This window comes from Callithrix jacchus, chromosome 15 (assembly GCF_049354715.1).
Source record: "Callithrix jacchus isolate 240 chromosome 15, calJac240_pri, whole genome shotgun sequence".
Taxonomy (NCBI): domain Eukaryota; kingdom Metazoa; phylum Chordata; class Mammalia; order Primates; family Cebidae; genus Callithrix; species Callithrix jacchus.
In genome coordinates, this window is record NC_133516.1 from 91,555,806 (window position 1) to 91,579,138 (window position 23,333).

Sequence of the window (23,333 nt, forward strand, 5' to 3'; positions counted from 1 at the left end):
CACACCTGGCTAACTTTATTATTTTTAGTAGAGATGGGGTTTTGCCATGTTGCCCAGGATGGAGGATTATATATTTTTAATTTCAAAAAACACTCAGACTTTTCCAAAAAGGCTGTAGCACTTTAAGGTTTTTAAAAGATTTATTGTGCAAAGGATTTCTAGGGAGATCTATTTAAGTTCAGAATATTACATAGCTACTTTAAGCTAGCTAGTGTCAACAAGAATGCATATTTTAAAACTGATGTAGGAGGATGAAAGGAACCAAGACAAGCACATATAAATTAACAGATGAACTTAAAATCTTCCATTTCTCAGCAGACTTAATTATCTCCCAACAGCTTTGAAACATAAGTTAAATTTCAAGGATACATATGTTTCAGGACTATGAATATGTGCCAGGAATAACAGAGACTGTTGCAGTACTGACAGAGAAACACCCACAATAAAGCAAAACTAGGAATCCCTTATGTAGTTGTGGGCTCTGGGGAGCAATCCTCAGGGTGATTTCTAGAAAATTTGCATTTGAGACAACATCAACAATCCTCCCACTCCACCAGAGGAAGCAGAAATCACATCAGAGTAGGGCTGTGTCATTCAGGAGTGGGGATCTTCTGTACTCGAGAGACAAGTGGCCAGGTACCATGGCACACACCTGTAGTCTCAGATACTTGGGATGCTGAGGCAGGAGAATCGCTTGAGCTCAGGAGTTTGAGACTAGCCTGGACAACATACAGAGACACTGAGAACAAACTTTTTTTTTTTTTTTTTTTTTGAGACAGAGTCTCACTGTCACCAGGCTAGAGTGCAGTGACGTGATATCGGCTCACTGCAACCTCCACGTCCCAGATTCAATGGATTCTCCAGCCTCAGCCACCTGGGCAGCTTGGACTACAGGCACATGCCATCACACCCAGCTAGTTTTTGTATTTTTAGTAAAGATGGGGTTTCACCATGTTGGCCAGAATGGTCTTGATCTCTCAAGCTCTTGACCTCATGATCCATCCTCATTGGCCTACCAAAGCACGGGGATTACAGGTGTGAGTCACTGTGCCTGGCTAAGACCAGAATCTTAAAAGACATAAGTGACAATGACAGGGCATACCTCACCTCTGTCTTTCAAGAGAGCACACAAAACAGAATTACTAACAATAAAGGAAAGCCAACATATAAAAAAAGAGGCCCCCTAACTCAAATAGAAAAGTAGTATCTGAGAAAGCAGGATAAACCAAGCAAACAAAAAATTTTAGTTAAAAAAAAAAAAATCAGAGGCTATCTTGTTGTCATTAAAAAATGGTTGCTTTTTTTTGAGATGGAGTTTCGCTCTTGTTACCCAGGCTGGAGTGCAATGGCACGATCTCGGCTCACTGCAACCTCCGCCTACTGGGTTCAGGCAATTCTCCTGCCTCAGCCTCCTGAGTAGCTGGGATTACAGGCATGCGCCACCATGCCCAGCTAATTTTTTGTATTTTTAGTAGAGACAGGGTTTCACCATGTTGACCAGGATGGTCTCGATCTCTTGGCCTCGTGATCCACCCGCCTTGGCCTCCCAAAGTGCTGGGATTACAGGCTTGAGCCACCGCGCCTGGCCGAAAATGGTTGCTTTTAAAGAGCACCAATTAGAAGTCTTGAAAATGAAAAAAGATTATTACAACTAATTCAACAGATTGGCATATATTAAAACAGACATAGCTGAGGAACACATTAGCAAGTAGAGAATGGAGGAAACCTGACAGACTGCTGTGGAAACAGAGAATAGGGAGGTGGGAAGTTTGGAGAAATTAAATGCCATGAAGTATTATTCCAGAAGTTCCATCATTTGCCTATCTGGAGTTCTAAAAGGAAAGGAATAGGAAAAAAAAAAAATCTAAGGAATCAGAGAAATTCTTGAAGAAAAATGACATGCATTTTTGGATATATTATGGTGAAATTTCACAACAAAAATCGTAAGCTAGGAAGAAAAACACTCCAGTGCCAGGCTGTCACCAACATTTGGTACTAAAAACCAATTAACAATTTCCAAGTTCTAAAGCAAGATTATTTGTAACTAAAGTCTTATACCTAGCCAAACCAGTATTTGAGGCTGAACACAAGAACAGAAATAGAAACATACAGCTTCCTTACCACTAAAAATAACCCCTCAAATAGGGAAATGACCAATACATCAAAAGGCAGAAAGGAAGGTAAAATAAAAAACAAAAATGTAGAGTAAATATGGCAGTAATCACTAAACATGTCAATAATAACAATAACTGTGAGTAATTTAGATCCCTGCGTTAAAAGATTTTCAAATTGTTTAAAACCAAAAATAACTACATGCTGGCTATAAGGCATGATGTAAAACAAAATGACATAATAAGGCCAAACAATTTCTTAAAAAAAGGAATGTAAAAGTTGTGGAAGGTGAGTATTAAAAAATAAAAATTTTAAAAAGGCAGTATCAGACAAAATACCATTCAAAAGTATCAGATGATGTCTGGACAGTTTTACTGATAAAAGGTAGAATCTGCCACAAAGACCCAATAATCATGAATCTTCATGTATCTAATAAAGGTTTAAAATAAACTCAATTGGCTAGACGGTGGCTCATGCCTGTAATTCCAGCAGTTTGGCTGAGGCAGGTGGATTACCTGAGGTCAGGAGTTTGAGACCAGCCTGGCCAAGCTGGTGAAACTCCATCTCTACAAAAACAGAAAAATTAGCCAGGAGTGGTGGCGGGCACCTGTAGTCCCAGCTACTTGGGAGGCTGAGGAGGAGTATCACTTGAACCCGGGAGGCAGAGGGTGCAGTGAGCGGAGTTCACGCCACTGCACTCCAGCCTGGCAGACAGAGTATGACTCCATAAAAAAAAAAAAAAAAAAAGGACAGAGAGAACCAAAGGAAACACACTCAAGTATCATTGTCTCATGTACTACTGGCTCCAAGGCATAAGGTCATTAAAGTTAAAGACAAACAATCATCAGCATAATTTTTTTTTCTTTTTGCCAAGCAAGTATAATTGAATTTATTTTACTTGATGTGATTCTACCATACAATAACCAACAGTGTAGTCTTTATCCTGAAAGACCATATTAGAGACCAGTGTAGGAAACAAACAACCGTCAGTCTTGCAAAAGAACTATTACTGATCAAAACACTAAAATTCCATTATGAAAATGTACAGTTATATGCCACAAAACAATGTTTTAGTCAATGACAGACTCAATATACAATGGTGGTCCCGTAAGATTATAATGGAGCTGAAAAATTCCTATTACCTAGTGATGTCACAGCCATTGTAATGCATTACTCATGTGTTTGTGGTGCTGGTGGTGTAAACAAACCTACTACACTTGTATACAAGAACAGCATATATTGAGGCCAGGTGCAGTGGCTCATGCTTGTAATCCCAGCACTTTGGGAGGCTGAGGCGGGTGGATTATTTGAGGTCAGGAGTTTGACACCAGCTGACCAACAAGGTGAAACCCCATCTCTACTATAAATAGAAAAAAATTAGGCAGGTGTGGCGGTGAGTGCCTGTAATCCCAGCTATCAGGAGGCAGAGGCAGGAGAATCACTTGAACCTGGGAGTTGGAGGTTCTAGTGAGCCAAGATGGTGTCACTCCAGCCTGGGCAACAGGAGATGCCATCTCAGAAAACAAAAAATTGAGAATGACAATAAACAACTATGTTACTGCTTTATGTATTTCCTAACAATAAAAGTATAGCATATACGTAAAAACTTAACTTAAAAAAGGAATATACGAAAATAATAAAAGTATAGCATACTTTTATTGTTATGTTCCCATATTCCTTTTTTAAGTTAACTATAAAATAGCCTCAAGGCAGGTCCTCCAAGAGCTATTCCAGAAGAAGGTTTCTTATCGTAAGAAATGATAGCTCTATTCATTTAATTCCCTTGAGAATCTCCCAGTGGGGCAAGATGTGGAGGAGGACAGGGATACTGATGATTCTGACCTTGATAATTCTGAGACATCTAGCCTAGGCTAAGGTGTCTGTGTCTCAGTTTTTAACAAAAAAGCTTAAAAGTTAAAAAAAAATTTTTTTTAATAAGAAAAAGGTTACAGAATAGGGATAAAAAGAAAAAAAAATATTTTTGTGAAGCTGTACAATGTGCTTGTGTTTGAAGCTAAGCGTGGTTTCTTTTTTTAAAAAGACAGTCTCCCTATTCGTCCAGGCTGGCATCAAATTTGTGAACTTAAGCAATTCTGCTGCCACAGCCTTCCAAGTAGCTGTACACTAAGCTAAGTGTTATCACGAAAAAGTAAAAAGTTAAAAATATATAAATTTCAGAAAGTAAAAAAGTTACAGTAAGCTAATGTTAATTTATTGTTTAAGACAAATATTTTACAAACTTAGTGTAGCCTAAGGGTACAGTGTTTAAACAGTATACTACAGTAGCATTCAGTAACGTCTTCACATTCCCTCACCCACTGACCCAGTGCAGCTTCCCATCTGACAAGCTCCATGGTTAAGTGCCCATGGTATACAAGTGTACCATCTTTTATCTTTTATACTGTATTTTCAATGTACCTTTCCTATATGTAGGTACACAAATATTTACCATTGTGTTACAACTGCCCACAGTACTCAACACAATAAAATGCAGTACAGGTTTGTAGCGTAGGATCAAAAGGTTATGCCATACAGTGTAGGTGTGTAGTAGGCTGTACCATCTAGGTTTGTGTCAGTATACTCGATGAAATCAACTAATGATGCATTTCTTGGGACACGTCTCTACTGTTAAGTGATGCATGACTGTATATTAGGTAGTTGGTAAATTTTTTAGCTGACAAGCAGAAAATTATTAGTAAAAGGTAGCAACTACATATACACATACACATAAATCCAACATTATTCAAGTGAGACACAAGATCAAAAGTAAATACTTTGGGTAATACACCTAAGAAAACACTGAGAAACACTGTATCTTTTCTAATAGTATGGAGATTTTTTTTTTTTTTTTTTTTTTTTTTGAGGCAGCATCTCGCTCTGTTGCCCAGGCTGGAGGGCAGTGGCACGATCTCAGCTCACTGCAACCTCTGTCTCCCAGGTTCAAGCCATTCTCCTGCCTCAGCCTTCTGAGTAGCTAGGATTACAGGCACACAGCACCACACCCAGCTAATTTTTGTACTTTTAGTAGGAATGGGGTTTCACCATATTGGCCAGGTTGGTCTCGAACTTCTGACCTTAGGTGATCCACCCACTTAGGCCTCCCAAAGTGCTGGGATTACAGGCATGAGCCCTGGTGCCCACCCTGGAGATTTCTTAAAGAACTAAAATACATCTACCATTAGATTCAGCAATTCCACTACTAGGTGTAGATCTACTATTCAATCCAGCAATTCCACTACTGGGTATCTACCTAAAGGAAAAGAAGTCATTACATCAAAAAGACACCTGCACGTATATGTTTATTGCAGCACAGTTTACCATTGTAAAGATATGGAACTGCCTGGGTGCAGTGGCTCATGTCTATAATCCCAGCACTTTGGGAGGCTGAGGTGGGTGGATCACCTGAGGTCAGGAGTTTTGAGACTAGCCTGGGCAACATGGAGAAACCCCATCTCTACTAAAAATACAAAATTAGCCCAGTGTGATGACACCTGCCCATAATCCCAGCTACTTGCTACTCGGGAGGGTGAGGCAGGAGAATCACTTGAACCTGGAAGGTGGAGGTTGCGGTGAGCTGAGATTGCATCATTGCACCCTAGCCTGGGCAACAAGAGCAAATCTCCACCCCCCCCCCAAAAAAAAGGAACCAATCTAAGTGCCCACTGATCAATAAGTGGATAAAGTGTGGTATACATACACATGAAATACTACTCAGCCATTAAAACAAACAAAAATGAAACAATGTCTTACAGCAACTTAGATGGAACTAGAGGCCATTATTCTAAGTGAAGTAACTCAGGAATGGGAAACCAAATACCATATGTTTTCTTTTAAAAGTGGGAGCTCAGCTACAGGTACGAAAAGGAAAGGCATACAGAGGGATATAATAAACTATGGAGACTCGGGGCGGGGGTTGGCAGAGCATGTGAATGATTACAAAAAAAAAACAACTACATAGTGGGTACAACATACACTTGGGTGATGCGTGCACTAAAGTCTCAGACTTTACCACTATACAATTCATCCATGTGACCAAAAACCACTTGTACCCCCAAAGCTATATATATATATAAATTAAAAAAATAATGAATATGTATTTTCTCTCTTCAGTGTACTGAGACTTGTCAAACAAGGCAGAACCTAGGAACATGCCCCTAAGCTCTTGATGACACCAAATCTACTCTAGAAAACAGGTTACATTTTGAAATGAAAGCTACAATATTAAGGTCAAATCCAGGTAAATCTAGTAGAATACAAAGTAAGAAAATTAGGTTTTGCATAAGATAGTCAGTGAAGGCTACTCATGAGAATCTGCTCTGAATTAAAATGACTAAGAGAAGACAGTCAGGAAAGTACTCCAGGATAGCAAAATAACACTAAAAGGATTAGCCCACACATAAAAGCTCAAAAAATCAAAAAAGCACCAGCCTCTAAAAACAAGTCCTGTGACATGACTGAATGACTACATTGCAAAAACCTACCAATGATATACATCTGGCAATAAGAAAACTCTTGTAAATTTTCAGCATTTGTAAAATATTAACCTGATGATCACATGTAGTCATTGTGAAAGAAAATGAGCTAGAAATAGGCACATCAAAGTCTGTGTGAGAAAATAAAATGGGTATTAATTTGTCACCATGACACACTTATACCCAGTTGAAATATACCTGAGGTGGTTTGATATTTCTTTTAAAATGATTTTATTCTCTTAAATTTCTCAAATTCAAAAAGCACATATTATATTTGAATCACAGCTTTACAGAAGTAGCAAATAATTCTGGAACACTTACTGTATGAGAAACAATGTTTCAATTCTTATACTTATTGTTACTTTCTGTTTTTTAGCTTTGTTTTTGTTTTCCACTCTGTTGCTCAGGCTGGAGTGCAATGGCATGACCTCAGCTCATTGCAACCTAAATAACTCTGGAACACTAACTGTATGAGAAACAATGTTTCAGAACTTACCAATTGTTACGTTTTTTTTTTTTTTTTTTCCCACCTTTCGGGTTCAAGGGATTGTTCCCCACTCAATTTCTGATTGGCTGGGGATTATAGGCACCTGTCATCATGGCCCGCTAATTTTTGTATTTTGTAGAGATGGGGTTTCACCATGTTGGCCAGGACAGTCTTGAATTTCTGACCTCAGGTGATCTGCCTGCCTCAGCCTCCCAAAGCGCTGGGATTACAGGCTGGGATTACAGGCGTGAGCCACTGCACCCAGCCAACCAATTGTTACTTTCGTATAAATAAAACCTAGGATAACAATGCCTAAGATAATAAATATTCAAACCTGATAAAGAAGAAAATCTAAGATAATGAAGAAGTCGCATCTCATGTCTTGAAATTTTAAAAATCTACAACCAACCCCACCTACTAAATTATAATAACTCTTTACCTAGGAAGAATATACTTGTACAATGACTGCTTCTGCAGGATGATGGTTATAGGTCATAAAAAAATCAACTGATTTACAAAAAGTATGCCCAAATGAGGTTTAAGATTTACACAGGGCTGGGCACGGAGGCTCACACCTGTAATCCTAGTACTTTTGGAGCGAGAGGCAGGTGGATTGCTTCAGGTCAGTAGTTCAAGACCAGACTGGCCAACATGGTGAAACCTTGTCTCTACTAAAAATACAAAAATTAGACAGGCATAGTGGCAAGCACTTGTAATCCCAGGTACTTGGGAGGCTGAGGCAAGAGAATACCTTGAACCCAGGAGGCGGAGATTGTGCCACTGCATTCCAGCCTGGGTGACAGAGTAAGACTCCAACTAAAAAAAAAAAAGATTTACATGGAATCCAGCATTAACTGGTAAACAAAAATGAAAGGCTGGAAAATCTGAAAAAATATACCACCTGTGAGATTTATACATACAAACACACAAACACATAATATAAACTTATGGATATCAAAGGAACCCTTAATTATTAGTCAAAAAGTAAAATTTCATTCATTCAACACCTGCTATGCACTTACACTGGGTTCTGAAAATACAATGGTGAACAAGATAGAGCCACTCAGACTTCACAGATTCAAGAGCATAGTAGGAAACAGGAATGAGCAATTCTAGTACCATGTGGTAAGTGCTACAAAAGCGAAAAGTCCAGGGTGTTATAAAATCACATAGTGGTGTGCTTAGGTAGAGAGCAATTTCAGAAACTTGTCTCTGAAGTTTCTGAAATGACCTCTGTGTTGTGATAAGGAGACTAATAATCAGTGAGGGTGGTATCAGGATTTTCTTATTTTTAATCAGGAAAATTCAGTACCTCAGAAGCAATAGGAAAAGTTGCAATATTTAGAGCACAATGTGAAATATTGCCAAGGGTTAAGATAAAGACTGACAGGTGTTAACTAAATTTAGAGAGGCATGCCATTGTTAACCCTGACTGTTTTTTTTAATGACTCAAAACAGATCAATTGGGGGAAGAGAATGATTTCACTTCAAATAAAATGACCAATAACAACAGATTATGCAGTCCTTGATGCTTTCCTAAAATGTGTAGGCACATCTTCCCCTTCCTTCTACTGTAGTAAGCTGGTTTAGATTATTGGTTTCTAACCATTTCACGTGGGATAACCTCTGTCATATTAAATGTGAATACAAGAATGAATGCATTTTTTAATCATCAGATTAAATAAGAACTGAACAAAAAATTACTATGAAGTCAATAATGCTTTTAAATAAGTGCATTTAAAAAAAATCACAGGATGTTTGAAAAAGAAGTGTCTGGGATATTGGTACAGATAGGATATCATGCTTGGAATATACGTGCAGTGGTCCCTTGTGATGACTCAGGCCCACAGATTGAGAAGCCCTATGGATGATATGATCTTTTAAAAAGTCTTACAATTAAAAAAAATTAATTCTTCAAGTTTAAAAAAATTACTGAATCAAAATGGCACATCATGGTAGATTTTATAATAATGGTTCAAAATGGAATATAATATTGTAAGTACCTCAGTTTTAGGCACTATCAACTGGGACTAAATGCTTTTCTTCAGTGATACTCTAATGTTCCCATGAATTAAAACAACTATGAATATCTGCTGCACTTGCTTTACAAGTTTTTGCCAGCCCAGAAAAAAGGTAAATGTACTCTCTAATTATACAGGAAAATCTCAAATCCAATAGAACAGAAGCCCAGTAATTCTATCAGATCATTTTACATTAAAGTAAACGTAAGACAAAAGACAAAAACAGATTTTCCATTCTACTTGCTGATATCAAACCCTAAAGAAACAGTATTTGTCTATTTATTCATTCCCTTAAAAATTATAGCTATTGCTCAGGTGGAGAAAGAACAGTTTAGGACATCAGGACTCTGCCAGGTTTTCCATCAGTTAAAGCAAATGCTTCCAGATATCAGTGAAACCCACTGAGGTTGTCAATTTAGAAGTGCTATTTAAATGTACAGCAATTTCTCCAACCACAGATAAGAAATTAAAATTAGTGATCAATTACACTTAGATGGTTTAATAATAACTCTAAGGACTAGACTATTAAAAGAAGACAAAAATAGTCTTTCAATATTTACTGGTTACCAACAGTTAAGATACAAATTTCCATTTAAAAAAATCAAGGCCCGGTGCTGTGGCTCACACCTGTAATACCAGCACTTTGGGAGGCTGAGGTGGGCAGATCATGAGGTCAGGAGATCAAGACCATCCTAGCCAACACGGTGAAACCCTGTCTCTAATAAAAATACAAAAAATTAGCTGGGCATGGTGGTGCATGCCTGTAGTTCTAGCTACTTGGGAGGCCAAGGCAGGAGAAATCAGCTAGAACCTGGGAGGTGGAGGTTATAGTGAGCCAAGATCACGCCACTGAATTCCAGCCTAGGCAACAGAGCAAGGCTCCGTCTCAAAAAAATTGGTGCTTTACTAAAGAACAATCCAGTAATTCAAAGATTACAAGTGTAAGCCTACAAATTCCACAAGATGAACAATGGTATGCACAAGTGTTTTGCCCAATTTTATTTATGATCAACAACAAATCATTTTAAAGCAGTTCAAGTTGCACAAAGAATCCAATCTTAAATTCCAATTTTTGGCCGGGCATGGTGGCTCATGCCTATAATTCCAGCACTTTGGGACGCCGAGGCAGGCAGATCACGAGGTCAAGAGATTGAGACCATCCTGGCCTACATGGTGAAACCCCGTCTCTACTAAAAATACAAAAATTAGCTGGGCGTAGTGGTGTGTCCCTGCAGTCTCAGCTACTCGGAAGGCTAAGGCAAGAGAACATCTTGAAACTGGGAGATGGTGGTTGCAGTGAGCCAAGATCGCGCCGCTGCACTACAGCCTGGCGACAGAGCATTACTCCATCTAAAAAAAAAATTCTAATTTTTAACAGCAGTCAGGTGAATAAAACGTTATTTGTAAAACAAAAACTATGAAATATCATGAAATTAAAAAATCATCAGTGTTGATCCAGACAATGTGGAAAAGCAGAAAAGAGGAATTAAGGAAACCTAAAATCTGAAAAGGATTTGGCTAAGCTTTACCAAATACCAATGGTACAGAACCCCTGGGATGAGGTGGGGTGGTTGAAACTATAATGAAATGTTAAAATCTAGTTTTGGCCTGGTGCGGTGGCTCATGCCTGTAATCCTAGCACTTTGGGAGGCTAAGGCGGGTGGATCACCTGAGGTCAGGGGTTTGAGACCAGCCTGGTCAACACAGTGAAACCCCCGACTCTACCAAAAATGCAAGAATTAGCCGGGCATGGTGGTGGGCACCTGTAATCTCAGCTACTCAGGAGACTGAGGCAGGAAAATTGCTCGAACCCAGAAGGCAGAGACTGAAGTGAGGTGAGATTGTGCCACTGCACTCTAGCCTGAACGAGAGTGAAACTCCATCTCAACAAAAAAATGGAGTTTCATATATAGAAACTATCTTTATTTTTAATGTTTATAGAACTGAGAAGTTTTATGTATCTTTATTTTATCCACTATTCTTCCATGATTAAAACTAAATTAACAAGTGAAATAAAAAACGACTGGAGAATTTCTTTTTCCTTTTCTTTTTTTTGAGACGGAGTTTCGCTCATTACCCAGGCTGGAGTGCAACAGCACGATCTCGGCTCACGGCAACCTCCGCCTACTAGGTTCAGGCAATTCTCCTGCCTCAGCCTCCTGAGTAGCTGGGACTACAGGTATGCACCACCGTGCCCAGCTAATTTTTCGTATTTTTTGTAGAGACGGGGTTTCACCATGTTGACCAGGATGGTCTCGATCTCTTGACCTCGTGATCCACCCGCCTCGGCCTCCCAAAGTGCTGGGATTACAGGCGTGAGCCACCGCGCCCGGCCCAATGACTGGAGAATTTCATACATCTGAAAAAGATGTAACACACGTGATAATTAATTCAAAGAATCTTCTTGATAACTGCTTTTAATAGTAGCAGTAGCTATTATGGATGATCATAATCAAAATTATCAATTTTTAGTACTGGAAGAAACAGAAGAGATCTAATATCTTAACCCTCTTATTCTACAGGGATGATGCTAAGGGCAAGGAGATAAAATGACTTTCCCAAAGTAACAATGCCGGTGAGCCTACTATAAAGGTCACAAATCCTAGATCTCACATCCATAGATTCTCTACTATCCAATGATAAATCTTTTCCATCTTAAGAAAATAGGCAACGCTTCACTCTCCCATAGGAGAGATCATATGGCTCTCTCATGGCCTAGCACAATGCCTCACACACTGTAGATACTACAGTTTGTTCAGTCCTACACCAAAACTTCCTTTAAAGCTAATTTGACATCCTAGTAAAAATACGTTCAACCTGAATAGTCAGATGGAAATGACTTGCATACGTATTTAACTGTATACACTTGGATACAATTAGAAGTTACTTGACCAACTGTATATACATATGCATAAAACTGGGAGATATTTAACCAAAGGTTTCTCTGACCACAACTTACTCTGGTACTACCACTGAGCAACTCCAGACCCAGATAAAATCCACCACAACCAATCCCAGTATTGTCAAATGCAGCCAGGCTAATTCTCTGCACAGCTGTCAGATGCCAAAAGGATTTAACATTCAGTTCAACAAAACCATACAAAGCAGTTCACTAAATACTCCAATGTTCGGCCTAACATCAGAGAATCTGTATCATTCATATTAGGCTTGGTCATGTACATTTCCAGGTAAAATAGAAAAACTGAGTTTAAGATGTTTTATCAAAAAGTTTAAGAAGTCACTCCCATTTTGTGTGTCTGTGTGTGTGTGTGTGTGTGTGTGTGTGCGCGCGCGCGCATGGGTGTATGCGGGCCTGGAGCTGGGGCCGGGGGCTGTGCGCAGCCAAGTCTGGTCAGCACTGCTGTGGCTGTTACTCTTTTGCAACAAGAGGGGACAGGGCAATGCAGAGCGTTTTCTGAGAGAGAAAGGCCGGGGGGTCTGGAGTGTAAAAGGACACCTCGGGGCTGGGGCATGGCAGGGGAGGTTCCGGGCGCTGAGTGCCTGCGGTCAAAGGGGCTTCAGAGGTCCTGAGAGAGGATGAGCCTTGGGAGCTTGACAGTTCTGCTTACAGTTCAGAGGCTGTAAAACAAATGCCACTGAACACCATTTCACTCTTTAGTACCTGTGTAGTCTTCCTTTTTATGTAGAAAGCCATCTAACTGGCTTTTTTATTGTTCTGCTTTTGTCAACTAACCGCCCACGAACACCCCCCCCGCCCCCCGCTTCGCAAAAACACACTCCAAAGGGGGGAGTGGCTCGTTATTAAACGGTTCTTACTGATTAATTTGTAGGCTTTGGAAATAACAAAAACAATTCGTATCACGATGTACCAATCGTTCGTGGCATTTAGCTTCCTTCACTTACTAAATACAAGCATCGTATTTGCAAATGCACCCCTCCCACCTACAACACTAGGGATAAATGCTGTGTCACTGAAAAGAGCAAGATTTTTTCTGAAACCAAAAGGAAACTATCAAAGAATGCCAGTAACCTGTCATCGGGCTACTCTGTGCCCTCCACACGCAGCCAGAAATGAGTCTCCCTTAACCCATGTGTTGTGCTGCCGCTTGGCAGCTACCGTCTCACGGGAAGCCCCCTCACCGGCACAACCGGCCAAGGAAAAGCTGCACCCGCCAGTTTCCACTTCTACGGCCTGGGGCTGCTTCTCACCATGTCCAGGTGAGCACCGGGGCCTTCGGGGTGTCCGCTGCCCGGGGCCGGACTGGCCCTGCCTTCCGGGGTCTTCCGTTCGCTGTTGCGCTTCAGGCCGCTGGCGTCGCCCCGGCCTCCATCCTCCCGGCGCCGTTGCTGCCGACTCCACAGGTACACGGCGCCCGCGCCCAGCAGCAGGGGTGCCCCGACGGCCAGAGCCAGCTGCCATCGCGGCAGCCCCCCCGAGCCCGGGCCCGCAGTCCCACCGCCGCCCACCCCACTCCCGGAGCTCGGTGCAGCTGCTGCGATCACTGCCGCCTCCACAGGCTTAGAGGCGGCCATGACGAGTGTCCTCCGCCACCGCCTCCCTGCCTGTCGCGCGCGCCACAATCACCAAGCAGCGTGCGAAGGAAGACCGAGAGACCGAAGGAAAGCAATGCGCGAGAGAGCACGCTAGGCAGAGAGAGCGGACGACAGAAAGGGCCAGAGGTCACCGGAAGCCCAGAGCATGCCGGGCCAGACCTGGCCGTCCTTCTCCTCCAGTCTCAACCATAGCGGGAGGAGGAGCAGAAATCACTTCCGGGTCAAGAGAAAGTGTGGGCGTGACTGGGAATCCTCGGAAACACTTTTCCTTTCTTTTCACCCCGCTGCTGTTCAGGAGATTCACTTCTGGAGTCCCGTTGCAGTTGGTGTTGTCCCCTTTACCTTCAGGAGAGAAAGGCAGATGGGCCTCTTGCCTCGTGAAGCCAAGGAAGGGCGCGTATATAGCGTGCTGTGGCGCTCAAGAGATGAGAGCTGAGGAAAAGCAGCGCCGCCGCACTGGAATGGGCGGGAGTAACAGAAGAGTTGTGAAGGCTATTGGCTGGCACGGCTGGTGGGCGGGGCGTATGCCAATCCACGTTGTTTACTGGTAGACTTCGGACCCGGTTTTCCAGTTACAGCCACGTTGGCGCTTCTTCTCGGTGGCCGTTAGCTCGGTTTTCTGCCCGCGTGTCGGGGAAACCAACGGATTGGAAGGACTTTTAAAGATGTGTGAGGAAAGAGCTCGGCGCTAAAGAAGCCTGCTGTATCACTGAACTTCTTATCACTACCGTAGCCAGATTTTAGTTTGGCCGAATTTGAGGTTATAGGGCAGAGAGCGATGACCGAAGACTAAGGAGGAAATGGCAAGTCTAGGTTGGCTCCAATCGAAACGGCTTGGGCATGGTCGCTGCGGCTCTTCGTCAGCACCAGTTACGAAGGCGATGTCATCTACGTTGTTAGGGGTTTCTTAAACTGAGTTGGTAGAAATGCGAAGCTTCAGGGTTCCCGCCGGCTTCGAGCGAAAGGCGTGTTTGCATCTTGAGCTGGTGTCTGCGTGACACACCAGCCCACATCTGGCTCTGATCCGCGCATCCCCCGCCCCCCGCCAGTTGTTTTGCAGTAGCTGTCTCAGCCTCTTTCCTTCTCATTCCCAACTCGTAATTCAATTAATAGCTTTCGTTTCTGTAATAGCTTTGTCTGTCAACTTTTTCCCATGCTCTGCACCAGATCTCTTAAAATCTAAAAATTACCTTGCAGGGCAGTGTTTGAAATCCATGGTATTTTCACGAAGAAAATACAAATATTAGTGGAAAATGAGAACTGTGGCTCTCCATTTCTGATATACTGGTTGCAGAAGCCTTACATTAAAATTCAATAAATGATCGTTTTGCTTTTAAGTGCAACAACATCACAGTAGTGCTACATAAAGTTTGAAAGGAGATATTTTATCGAGTGCCACCAAAAGGGACTGATTGAAATAGAATGGCCTAATTTGAAAGAATTTCAGGATCACCGGTTTCTCCTGCTTCCTGTAAGTTCCTATTAGTAAATTGCCTTCAGGCAATAGGGTTTCTTAGCAACAGACTAAAAAAATGGGCTAAAAATAGCAATGGAATTGAGTTTATCGTTGCAGGCAATCGGCTTCTCTCCCCTCCTGATCCCCAATCCCCAAAGGCAAATTTTCTGACCCTTAATATAATCTCTGCCTTGCTTTTTTCAGAAAAGAAGTTAGGTTTTATTTTTTTCTGAAATTTCAGTTTTTCTGTGGCCTCTTGAAGGATTGTAGAATGCTAACAATGACAAACTTGATAGGAACTAGAACATATTTAAACTTTTTTTTTTTTATTTTCTTATTTATTGGAGTAAGCAATACACTGTTATGGTTAAATTCCAAAAGTTACAGAGTTTAGTGAAAAGTCTTCCTTTGATCCCTGCCCTCGGGTGCAGTTCCCCTCTCCAAAGGGAATTGGTGTTATTTTCTTGAAACATGTTTTAGATTAATACTTATCTAAAGGCTTGACTTTCTTTGGCTTTATTTTTAAGATTGGCATTAGTAAATGAATCTGTTCTTGTTAGTTCTATACTTTGGTAAATATCTCATTTCCATTCCCTAGCCTATGCTGTTCTTTTCTTTCATTTTCTCCTCTACTTCCTAACTGATGGAATTCCTCAAGTGAGGAATTTATAAGAATATGTCTTCTTTATCTTCAGTCTCTCCATTAGTAACCAAAGTACATGTCATTGCTTCAGGTACCACGTATATATATATATCTTGGCATAGCTTCTCCTTTTACCTCTAGCCCTATATCTCCTGCTACTTAGCAGTTTTGCTTGGATTCCTGACTTTTCTCAAAAATATAACTCAGTATCTTACCCCACTCATACTTTCTCTTTGTGTTATCCTTTTCTTCCTCATAATACCATTATTACCTTAGCAGTTACTCATATTTGAAACCATAGGTCTTTTTAGACCTCTGTCTCTTTCAGCCTTACCTACCCAACCACAAATGATTAGGCGGTTGTGTTCATGTACACACATAAACAAAATCATCTGTAAAGTCTTCAACAAAATCAACTGTGGTGTAGTATCTTTCTTATAGTTTTCACACTTTCTGACACTTCTTAGTTCATATATGTGAAAACTACTAAGAGTATGTATAACACATAACAGATAGTTTCTTCCCATCTTAGTCAGTTGAGGCTGCCATGACAAAAATACCATAAAACTACTCAGCTAATAAACTATAGAAATTTATTTCTCACAATTCCTGAGGATAGGAGTTTGAGATCAGTGTGCCAGCAAGGTCAAGTTCTGTAAGAGCCCTCTTCTGGGTTGAGCACTACAAATTTGGTTTGGGTCCTCAAATAGTGGAAAGGGGCAAGAAAGTTCCCCGGAGTCTCTTTTATGAGGGCACTAATCCTATTTTTAAGGGCTCCACCCTCATGATCTAATCACTTCCCAAAGGCCTCAACTCCGAATACTATTACATTCCCTTCTTTTTTCTCTTTTATTCATTTCCATCATGTTCCCTACATCCAATATTTGCTTGCTTCTGAGATAACTTCTCTGCCTCTAGTGCCTCTCTACTGTGTCACCCTGTACTTTAATATCAAATTACTCTTCCTATAGCATAACTGTAATTTCACTCTTGAGCTCGAAGACTCTAGGTCCTCTTCACTTTCACTATAAGGTTCAATGTTTCTGCCCACCCATGTCTCCCTGCGTATACCTCTTTCCTTGGTCTACAATATTAGCACCTAGCAGAATTAGAAATTACTTATGTGGTCCAGGCGTGGTGGCTCATGCCTGTAATCCCAGCACTTTGGGAGGCTGAGGTGTGTGGATCACCTCAGTCAGGGGTTCAAGACCAGTCTGACCAACATGGTGAAACCCTACCTCTACTAAAAATACAAATACCTGTAATCCCAGCTGCTTGGGAGATTGAGGTAGGAGAATTGCCTGAACTTGGGAGGCAGAGGTTACAGTGAGCCGAGATCACACCACTGCATTCGAGCCTGGGTGACAAGTAAGACTCTATCTCAAAAAAAAAAAAAAAACAACAACAACTCTCAAGTGTACACTTGGTTGTGGGGAAAAAAGAAATTACTTATGTGATCCCCTCAATAGGATGTAAAGTCCATGAGGACAGAAACTTTTTTCATTTTGTATAGCCAGAGCCCAGAAGATAAGTTATGTGATGGGTAATTTCATGTGTCAGTTTGACTGGGCCATGAGATACCAAGATACTTTTTAAACATTACAGATGTATCTGTGGTGATGTTTTTGATTCCTTGATTTTTATTTTTAGTGTATCTATTGTAGGTTTTTGCTTCATAAAAACATGAATATAACAGGTTATTTTAGACTGATAACAAGTTAACTTGGATTATATACATACACAGAAACTACACTTTAACTCCACTTTCTTTCCTCCACATTTTGTGCTTTCAGTTTCAGAATTTACATCTTTTTATATTGCATATTCATCAACAAGTTGCTATTGTTATTATTTTTAATACTTTTATTTTTTAGCCCTATTGAAGATATGTGATTTATACACCCACATTACAGTATTTAAACACTACCATTATAGTATCAGAGTATTATGAGTTTGACTGTATTTATTTTTACCAGTGAGTTTTATACTTTCAGATGTTTTTGTGTTTCTCATTAGTGTCTTTTTCTTTCACCTCGAAGAACACCCTTTAGCATTCCTTGTAAGACGGGTCTGGTGATGAAGAAGTCTCTTAGATTTTGTGTGATTGGGAAAGCCTTTATTTCATGTTCATTTCTGAACAACAGTTTTGCTGAGTATAGTATTCTTGATTGACAATATTTTTTTATCCTTTTGTACTTTGACTACCACTCTTCCCTGGCTTGTAAGGTTCTTGCTGAGAAATCTCCTGCTAGGCATATTGGAACCCCCTCATATGTTACTTGTTCTTTTTTCTTTCTGCTTTTAGGATCCTATCTTTGTCTTTGATCTTTATAGTTTGATTATAATATGTCTTGTGGTAGTCTTATTTGGATCAAATCTGATTGCAAATCTTTGACCTTCCTGTACTTGGATACTTATATCTTTCTCCAGGTTTGGGAAGTTTTCTGCTATTAGTACTTTAAATAAGCCTTTTATAAACTTTTCTACTCCCTTTTGAATGCTGATAATTTGCATATCTGCTCTTTTGATACTATCCCATAAATCCTATAGTTTCTTTATTCCTTTGCATTATTTTTTCTTTCTTGTCCTCTGACTGTATATTTTCATATAACCTATAAATCTTCAAGTTTACAGATTTTGCCTTCTGACTAATCAATTGGCCTGTTGATACTCTCTGTTACATTTTTTCATTCATTGTATTTTTCAGCTCTAAAATTTGTCTGATTTTATTATTTAAATTTCTCTGTTAAATTTTTCATTTGACCATTTATTATTTTCCTCATTTTGCCAAATTGTTTCTCTGTATTTTCTGAAATTCTTTAAGCATCTTTAAAATAGCCGTTTTTTATTTCCTTGGCATATAGTTTGTATATCTCTGTCTCTTTAGGGTCAGTCACTGGCATCTTATTTTGTCTGTTCACTAAAGTCGTGATTCCCTGATTGTTCTTGATCTTGTGGTCATGTATCACTGTGTGTGCATTGAAGAAGCAGTTACTTATTCTAGCCCTCGCAGTGTGGCTTTGTCTGGGAACATCATCTAACAGTAACTCGGTCCAGAGATTCTAGGCAGGTCATATGGTGTTGTCTCTGAGCCTGTGACCACTGCAGCCCTTGCAGCTCTAGGGAGTACCCAAAGCCTAGGACCACTGTGGCCAGCACAGTCCCAGGCTGAAATCCCATGGCCACGGAAGCTGCTGACCTAGCACTGAGCTGGAATCCTGTGGCTAATGAGGCTGTGCAGCACTTGGGTGTGCCCAAAGCCCATAGCTGCTAAGGCTAGTGCAACACTGGGGTACATCTGAAGCCTGCAGTCACTGAGGCCTGCCTGTTGCTATGGGTTATTTGGAACCCAGGACCACTGTAGTTGGCTGATGGTGATGTGGACTGGAACACAAGTTTGTCTCACAGGGGCTATGGTTTCCCAGCTAATGCTGGAATGGGTCTAGTCTCAGTCTGAAGTTACTGGCCTGAGTCAGGGGCCATGGGGATTCTGCCCAGTGTTGAGTTTTACTGTGACAGGCCTGGTATTTTGTCCACGGCAGAGTCTTAAGTTTACTTTCCTCTCTTCCTCCCAGCAGACAGTTTATCTTTTTCCATGCTGTACTACCTGGTCTTGGGGGAGGGGTGACATGGGTAATGTAAAACTATTCTTCCTACCCCCTTAAATGTGTCTTTTCTTCTATAACCAGGTGCTGCAATCTCTCACCTGATTTCCTTAGCTCTTGTGAAGGTGTTTTTATACATGGATGGTTGTTCAGATTCATGTTTCTCTAAGGAAAAAATTGCTGGAGAGTCCTATTCCACCATATTGCTCTACTTTCCTCTGTGAGGGTGTTTTGGACAGGATTGATATTTGAATGGGCGGACTGAGTAAAGGAGATTGCCCTTCTTAATGTGGTTGGCCCTCATTCAATCAGTCGAAGGCCCAAAAAGTATAAAAATTTGACCCTCCAATGAATAAGAGGGAACTTCTCCAGCCTAAATTCCTTGAGCTTGGATATTAGTCTGTCCTTGCCTTTGAACTTGAAATGAAATAACAGCTCTTCTTAGGTATAGAGCCTACTGACTTTCAGACTGAAAATATACTGTCAGCTCTCCTGGGTCTCCAGCTTGAGCTGACTATAGGTTATGAGACTTCTTAGCCTCCACAATTGTGTAAATAAATAAATAGGTTGGTTGTGGTGGCTCATGCCTGTAATCCCAGCACTTTGGGAGGTGAGGTGGATGGATCGCCTAAGGTCAGGAGTTTGAAACCAGCCTGCCCAAGATGGTGAAACTCTGTCTCTACTATAAATACAAAAATTAGCTGGATGTGGTGGGGGGTGCCTGCAATCCTAGCTACTCGGAAGGCTGAGGCAGAAGAATCACTTGAACATGGGAGGTGGAGATTGCAGTGAGCCAAGATCGTGCCACTGCACTCTGGCCTGGGTGACAAGAGCAAAACTCTATCATATATATGTATATATGTATACACACACACACAGACACACACACCATCTTGGCCAGGTTGGTCTCAAACTCCTGACCTTGTGATCCACCCACTTCAGCCTCCCAAAGTGCTGGGATTATAGGCATGAGCTACCTCACCCAGCCTAAATATATATTTGTATAGATTTAATTAAATATATAGTATAAATATATATATGTACATATCTGATCTATCTATCTATTGCATCTATCTATAATTAGTCCTATTTCTCTGAAGAACCCTAATACAGATTTTGGTACTAGGAATGGTATGCTGATATAACAGAAAATACCTAAAAATATGGAATAAGCTTTGGAACTGGGTGATGGGTACAGGCTGGACGAGTTTTGAGGTATCTGCTAGAAAAAGTCAACATTGCTGTGAACAAAGCATTGGCTGAGATATGGATGTTAAAGGCAATTTTGGTGAGGGTTCAGAAAGTAAAGAGGAAAGCTAGGAACAAAGCTTCCGTTTTCTTAGAGAATACATAAATACATGAACAGAATATTGGTGCAAATGTGGATATCAAGGACCATTTTGGTGAGATCTCAGATAGAAATAAAGAACAGACAGTTGGACACTGGAAGGTGATCTTTATTATCAAGTAGCAAAGAATATGGCTGAATTGCATTCTAGTGTTGTGCAAGCTAGCACTTTCAAGTGATGAAATTGGATACATAGCAGAGGAGATATCTAAGTCAAGTATCAAAGGTACACTTGGGTCCTCCTTACTGCTTATAGTAAAGTGTAAGAGGAGAGAGGTGAATTGAAGAAGGAATGGTTGAGGAAAAAGGAGCCAGAACATGGAGATTTGGGCAATTCTCAGTCTATCCATATTAGGAAAAAAAGAGAGAGAGAGAGAGAAAACACTTGTTTTGAAGAGAAAACTAAGGGTGTTACTGAACAAACCATCTGATAAAGAGATCATGGGTACAACTCATGGACTTAATCAGCCATCTCATCAGAAGCCAAGAATAGAGATGGGATTTTACCAGCAGAAACACTGCCAGCTGAGACTAAGGACTAAAGGAGACAGAAAAAGTGAGACAGGTTGAAGGAAAGCTCTCAGAGCTAGATTTTACAGGATGGGACTATAGAACTATTCGGCTCTGAAAATACTTTATCCTTCAAGAAAAGGGAAGACTGACTCCAGCGGCAATTCAGAAATCCTTAGGGCTGTGCTGCCAGTCCCACTACAAGCCCAGAGGTAGGTCTGACTCCTCCTGTTTTTCAAAGAGTGGGTCTGCCCTTCCAGTTTTGGTGGGTCAGGACCCCTTGCCTACTACATCAGGCTCAGGGTTGCCCTGGCAGAGAGCTTATGAACTGGCCTTACTCCTTAAGCTAAAGGGGCAAGGCTATCCTGTACAGCTGTGAGAATGATACTACCACCCTGGTGGGCCTGGGGGGCAGATAATTAAACCAAAGAGGATTATTCCCTAGCTTTAAGATCTAATGGAATTTTCCTTGCTAGGTTTTGGACTTGTTACAATACCCACTACCTCTTCCTTCTTTGCTATATCTCCCTTTTGGTGTGGGAATGTCTATCCTAGGCCTTGTCCCATCATTATATTTTATATTTTAGAAGCCCATGACTTGTCTGGTTTCACAGGTTCATATCTGGAGAGAATTTCACCTCAGGATGAATCATACCTCAGTTCTCTCCCATACCGAATCTAGATGATATTTAATGAGATATTGGACCTTAGGCTTTAGAGTTGATATTATAATAAGTTAAGACTTTTAGTGCATTAGGATGGGATGAATGATGAATGTATTTTGTATGTAAGAAGGACATGAATTGTGGAGGCCAAATGCCCCACTGTTAGTACCAAAATCTGTATTAGTCTACAAGTGTTGCTATAACAAAATACCACAGACTGGGAGGCATAAACAGCAGAAATTTATTTCTCACACTTCTGGAGGCTGGAAAGTCCCGGATCAAGTTCTGGTGTGTTTTCTTGTGAGGGTTCTCTTCCTGGCTCACTGTAGGCCACCTTCTCTCTGTTTCTCACATGACCTCTTTGTATGCATGCCAAGATAGAGAGTAAACTCTCTGGTGTTTCTTCTTATAAGGGCGCTAATTTCATCAGACCAAGGCCCCACCCTCATAACCTCATCTAACCCAAATTACTTCCCCAAAGTCCCATCTCTTAAATACCATCGCATTGGGGGTTATTCAACATATGGATTTTGGGGGGGACATGTGCCACAAAAATATTCAGTTTATAATAGCATATAATAGGCACCCAATAAATATTGTTTTAAGTGAATAAATATTCTGCTAAAGGTATCAAAGAAGGGAAAAGTGACATTTAAGATTGTATTTCACTTTTGTGTTGCTATAACAGAATATCTGAGGCTGGGTAGTTTCTAAAGAAATTTATTTAGCTCTGCATTCCAGGTCTAGGAAAAAAAAAAAGAAATTTATTTAACTCATGGTTCTGCAGGCTAAGAAGTATGGCACTGGCATCTGCTTGGCTCCTGGAGGAGGCCGTGCTAGATCAAAACACGGCAAGGAAGGCCAAAGGGGATGTGGACATGTGTGAAGACAAACTGAATGAGAAAACTTGCTTTGTAGTAACCCACTTTCTTGGGAACTAATCTGTTCCCAGAGAACTAATCCAGTCTCTAGAGAGCAAGAACTCACTTCATGAGAACAGCACCAAGCATGAGGGATCCACCCCCTTGACCCAAACACCTCCCACTGGGCTAAGCCCCACCTCCCAACTGCCACATTTGGGATCAAATTTCGACAGGAGTTTTGGTAGGGAAAAAACAAACCATATCCAAACAATAGCATGGATGGAATAGGTAAGATTTGCAATTACTTAAAAAAAATTTTGTTGTCTATTACATGCTTCCTCTAAACTCCCAAAATACATTTTCTGGGACTTTTTCAAAACGTATTACTTTTCTACCTTGTTTTATAGTATTATACTTGTCGTAACTCATCTGGATTGTAAGTATCTCAACATCAGAAGCTGTGCCTGATTTATTTTATATCCTGTGCAGAATCTACAATGCCTTCTCTAAGTCTATAAGTCAGAGAAAAGTAATATGTTTTCTCTTTTTGTATTAGACCATACCTCAGTTTCTATTTCTTCCCCACAATTACTATATTCCCATAATTATTCATTCTCATATCTGCTGCCTTTGCTC

At 40.7% G+C, this 23,333-nt stretch overlaps 2 protein-coding genes across 4 annotated transcripts in view; one reads left to right on the top strand and one right to left on the bottom strand.

Moving 5' to 3' along the window:
• TOMM70 (translocase of outer mitochondrial membrane 70) overlaps positions 1 to 13,719 on the bottom strand; it is a 38,394-nt gene extending 24,675 nt beyond the window's left edge. Inside the window, exon 1 of the mRNA XM_002758864.7 lies at positions 13,263 to 13,719. Within this exon, the coding sequence (XP_002758910.1) occupies positions 13,263 to 13,586 (324 nt within the window). The 5' untranslated portion in view covers positions 13,587 to 13,719. The remainder of the gene's footprint in view (positions 1 to 13,262) is intronic.
• Positions 13,720 to 13,819: 100 nt separating this feature from the next.
• LNP1 (leukemia NUP98 fusion partner 1) overlaps positions 13,820 to 23,333 on the top strand; it is a 46,699-nt gene continuing 37,185 nt past the window's right edge. Inside the window, exon 1 of one of the 3 annotated variants that reach the window (XM_002758863.6) lies at positions 13,820 to 15,078. The gene's annotated coding sequence lies outside the window, so the exon portion shown is untranslated. Of the gene's footprint in view, positions 15,079 to 20,342; positions 21,382 to 23,333 lie in introns of those variants that run through there. The other 2 variants (XM_035274214.3, XM_078352222.1) reach the window with 2 other exon arrangements.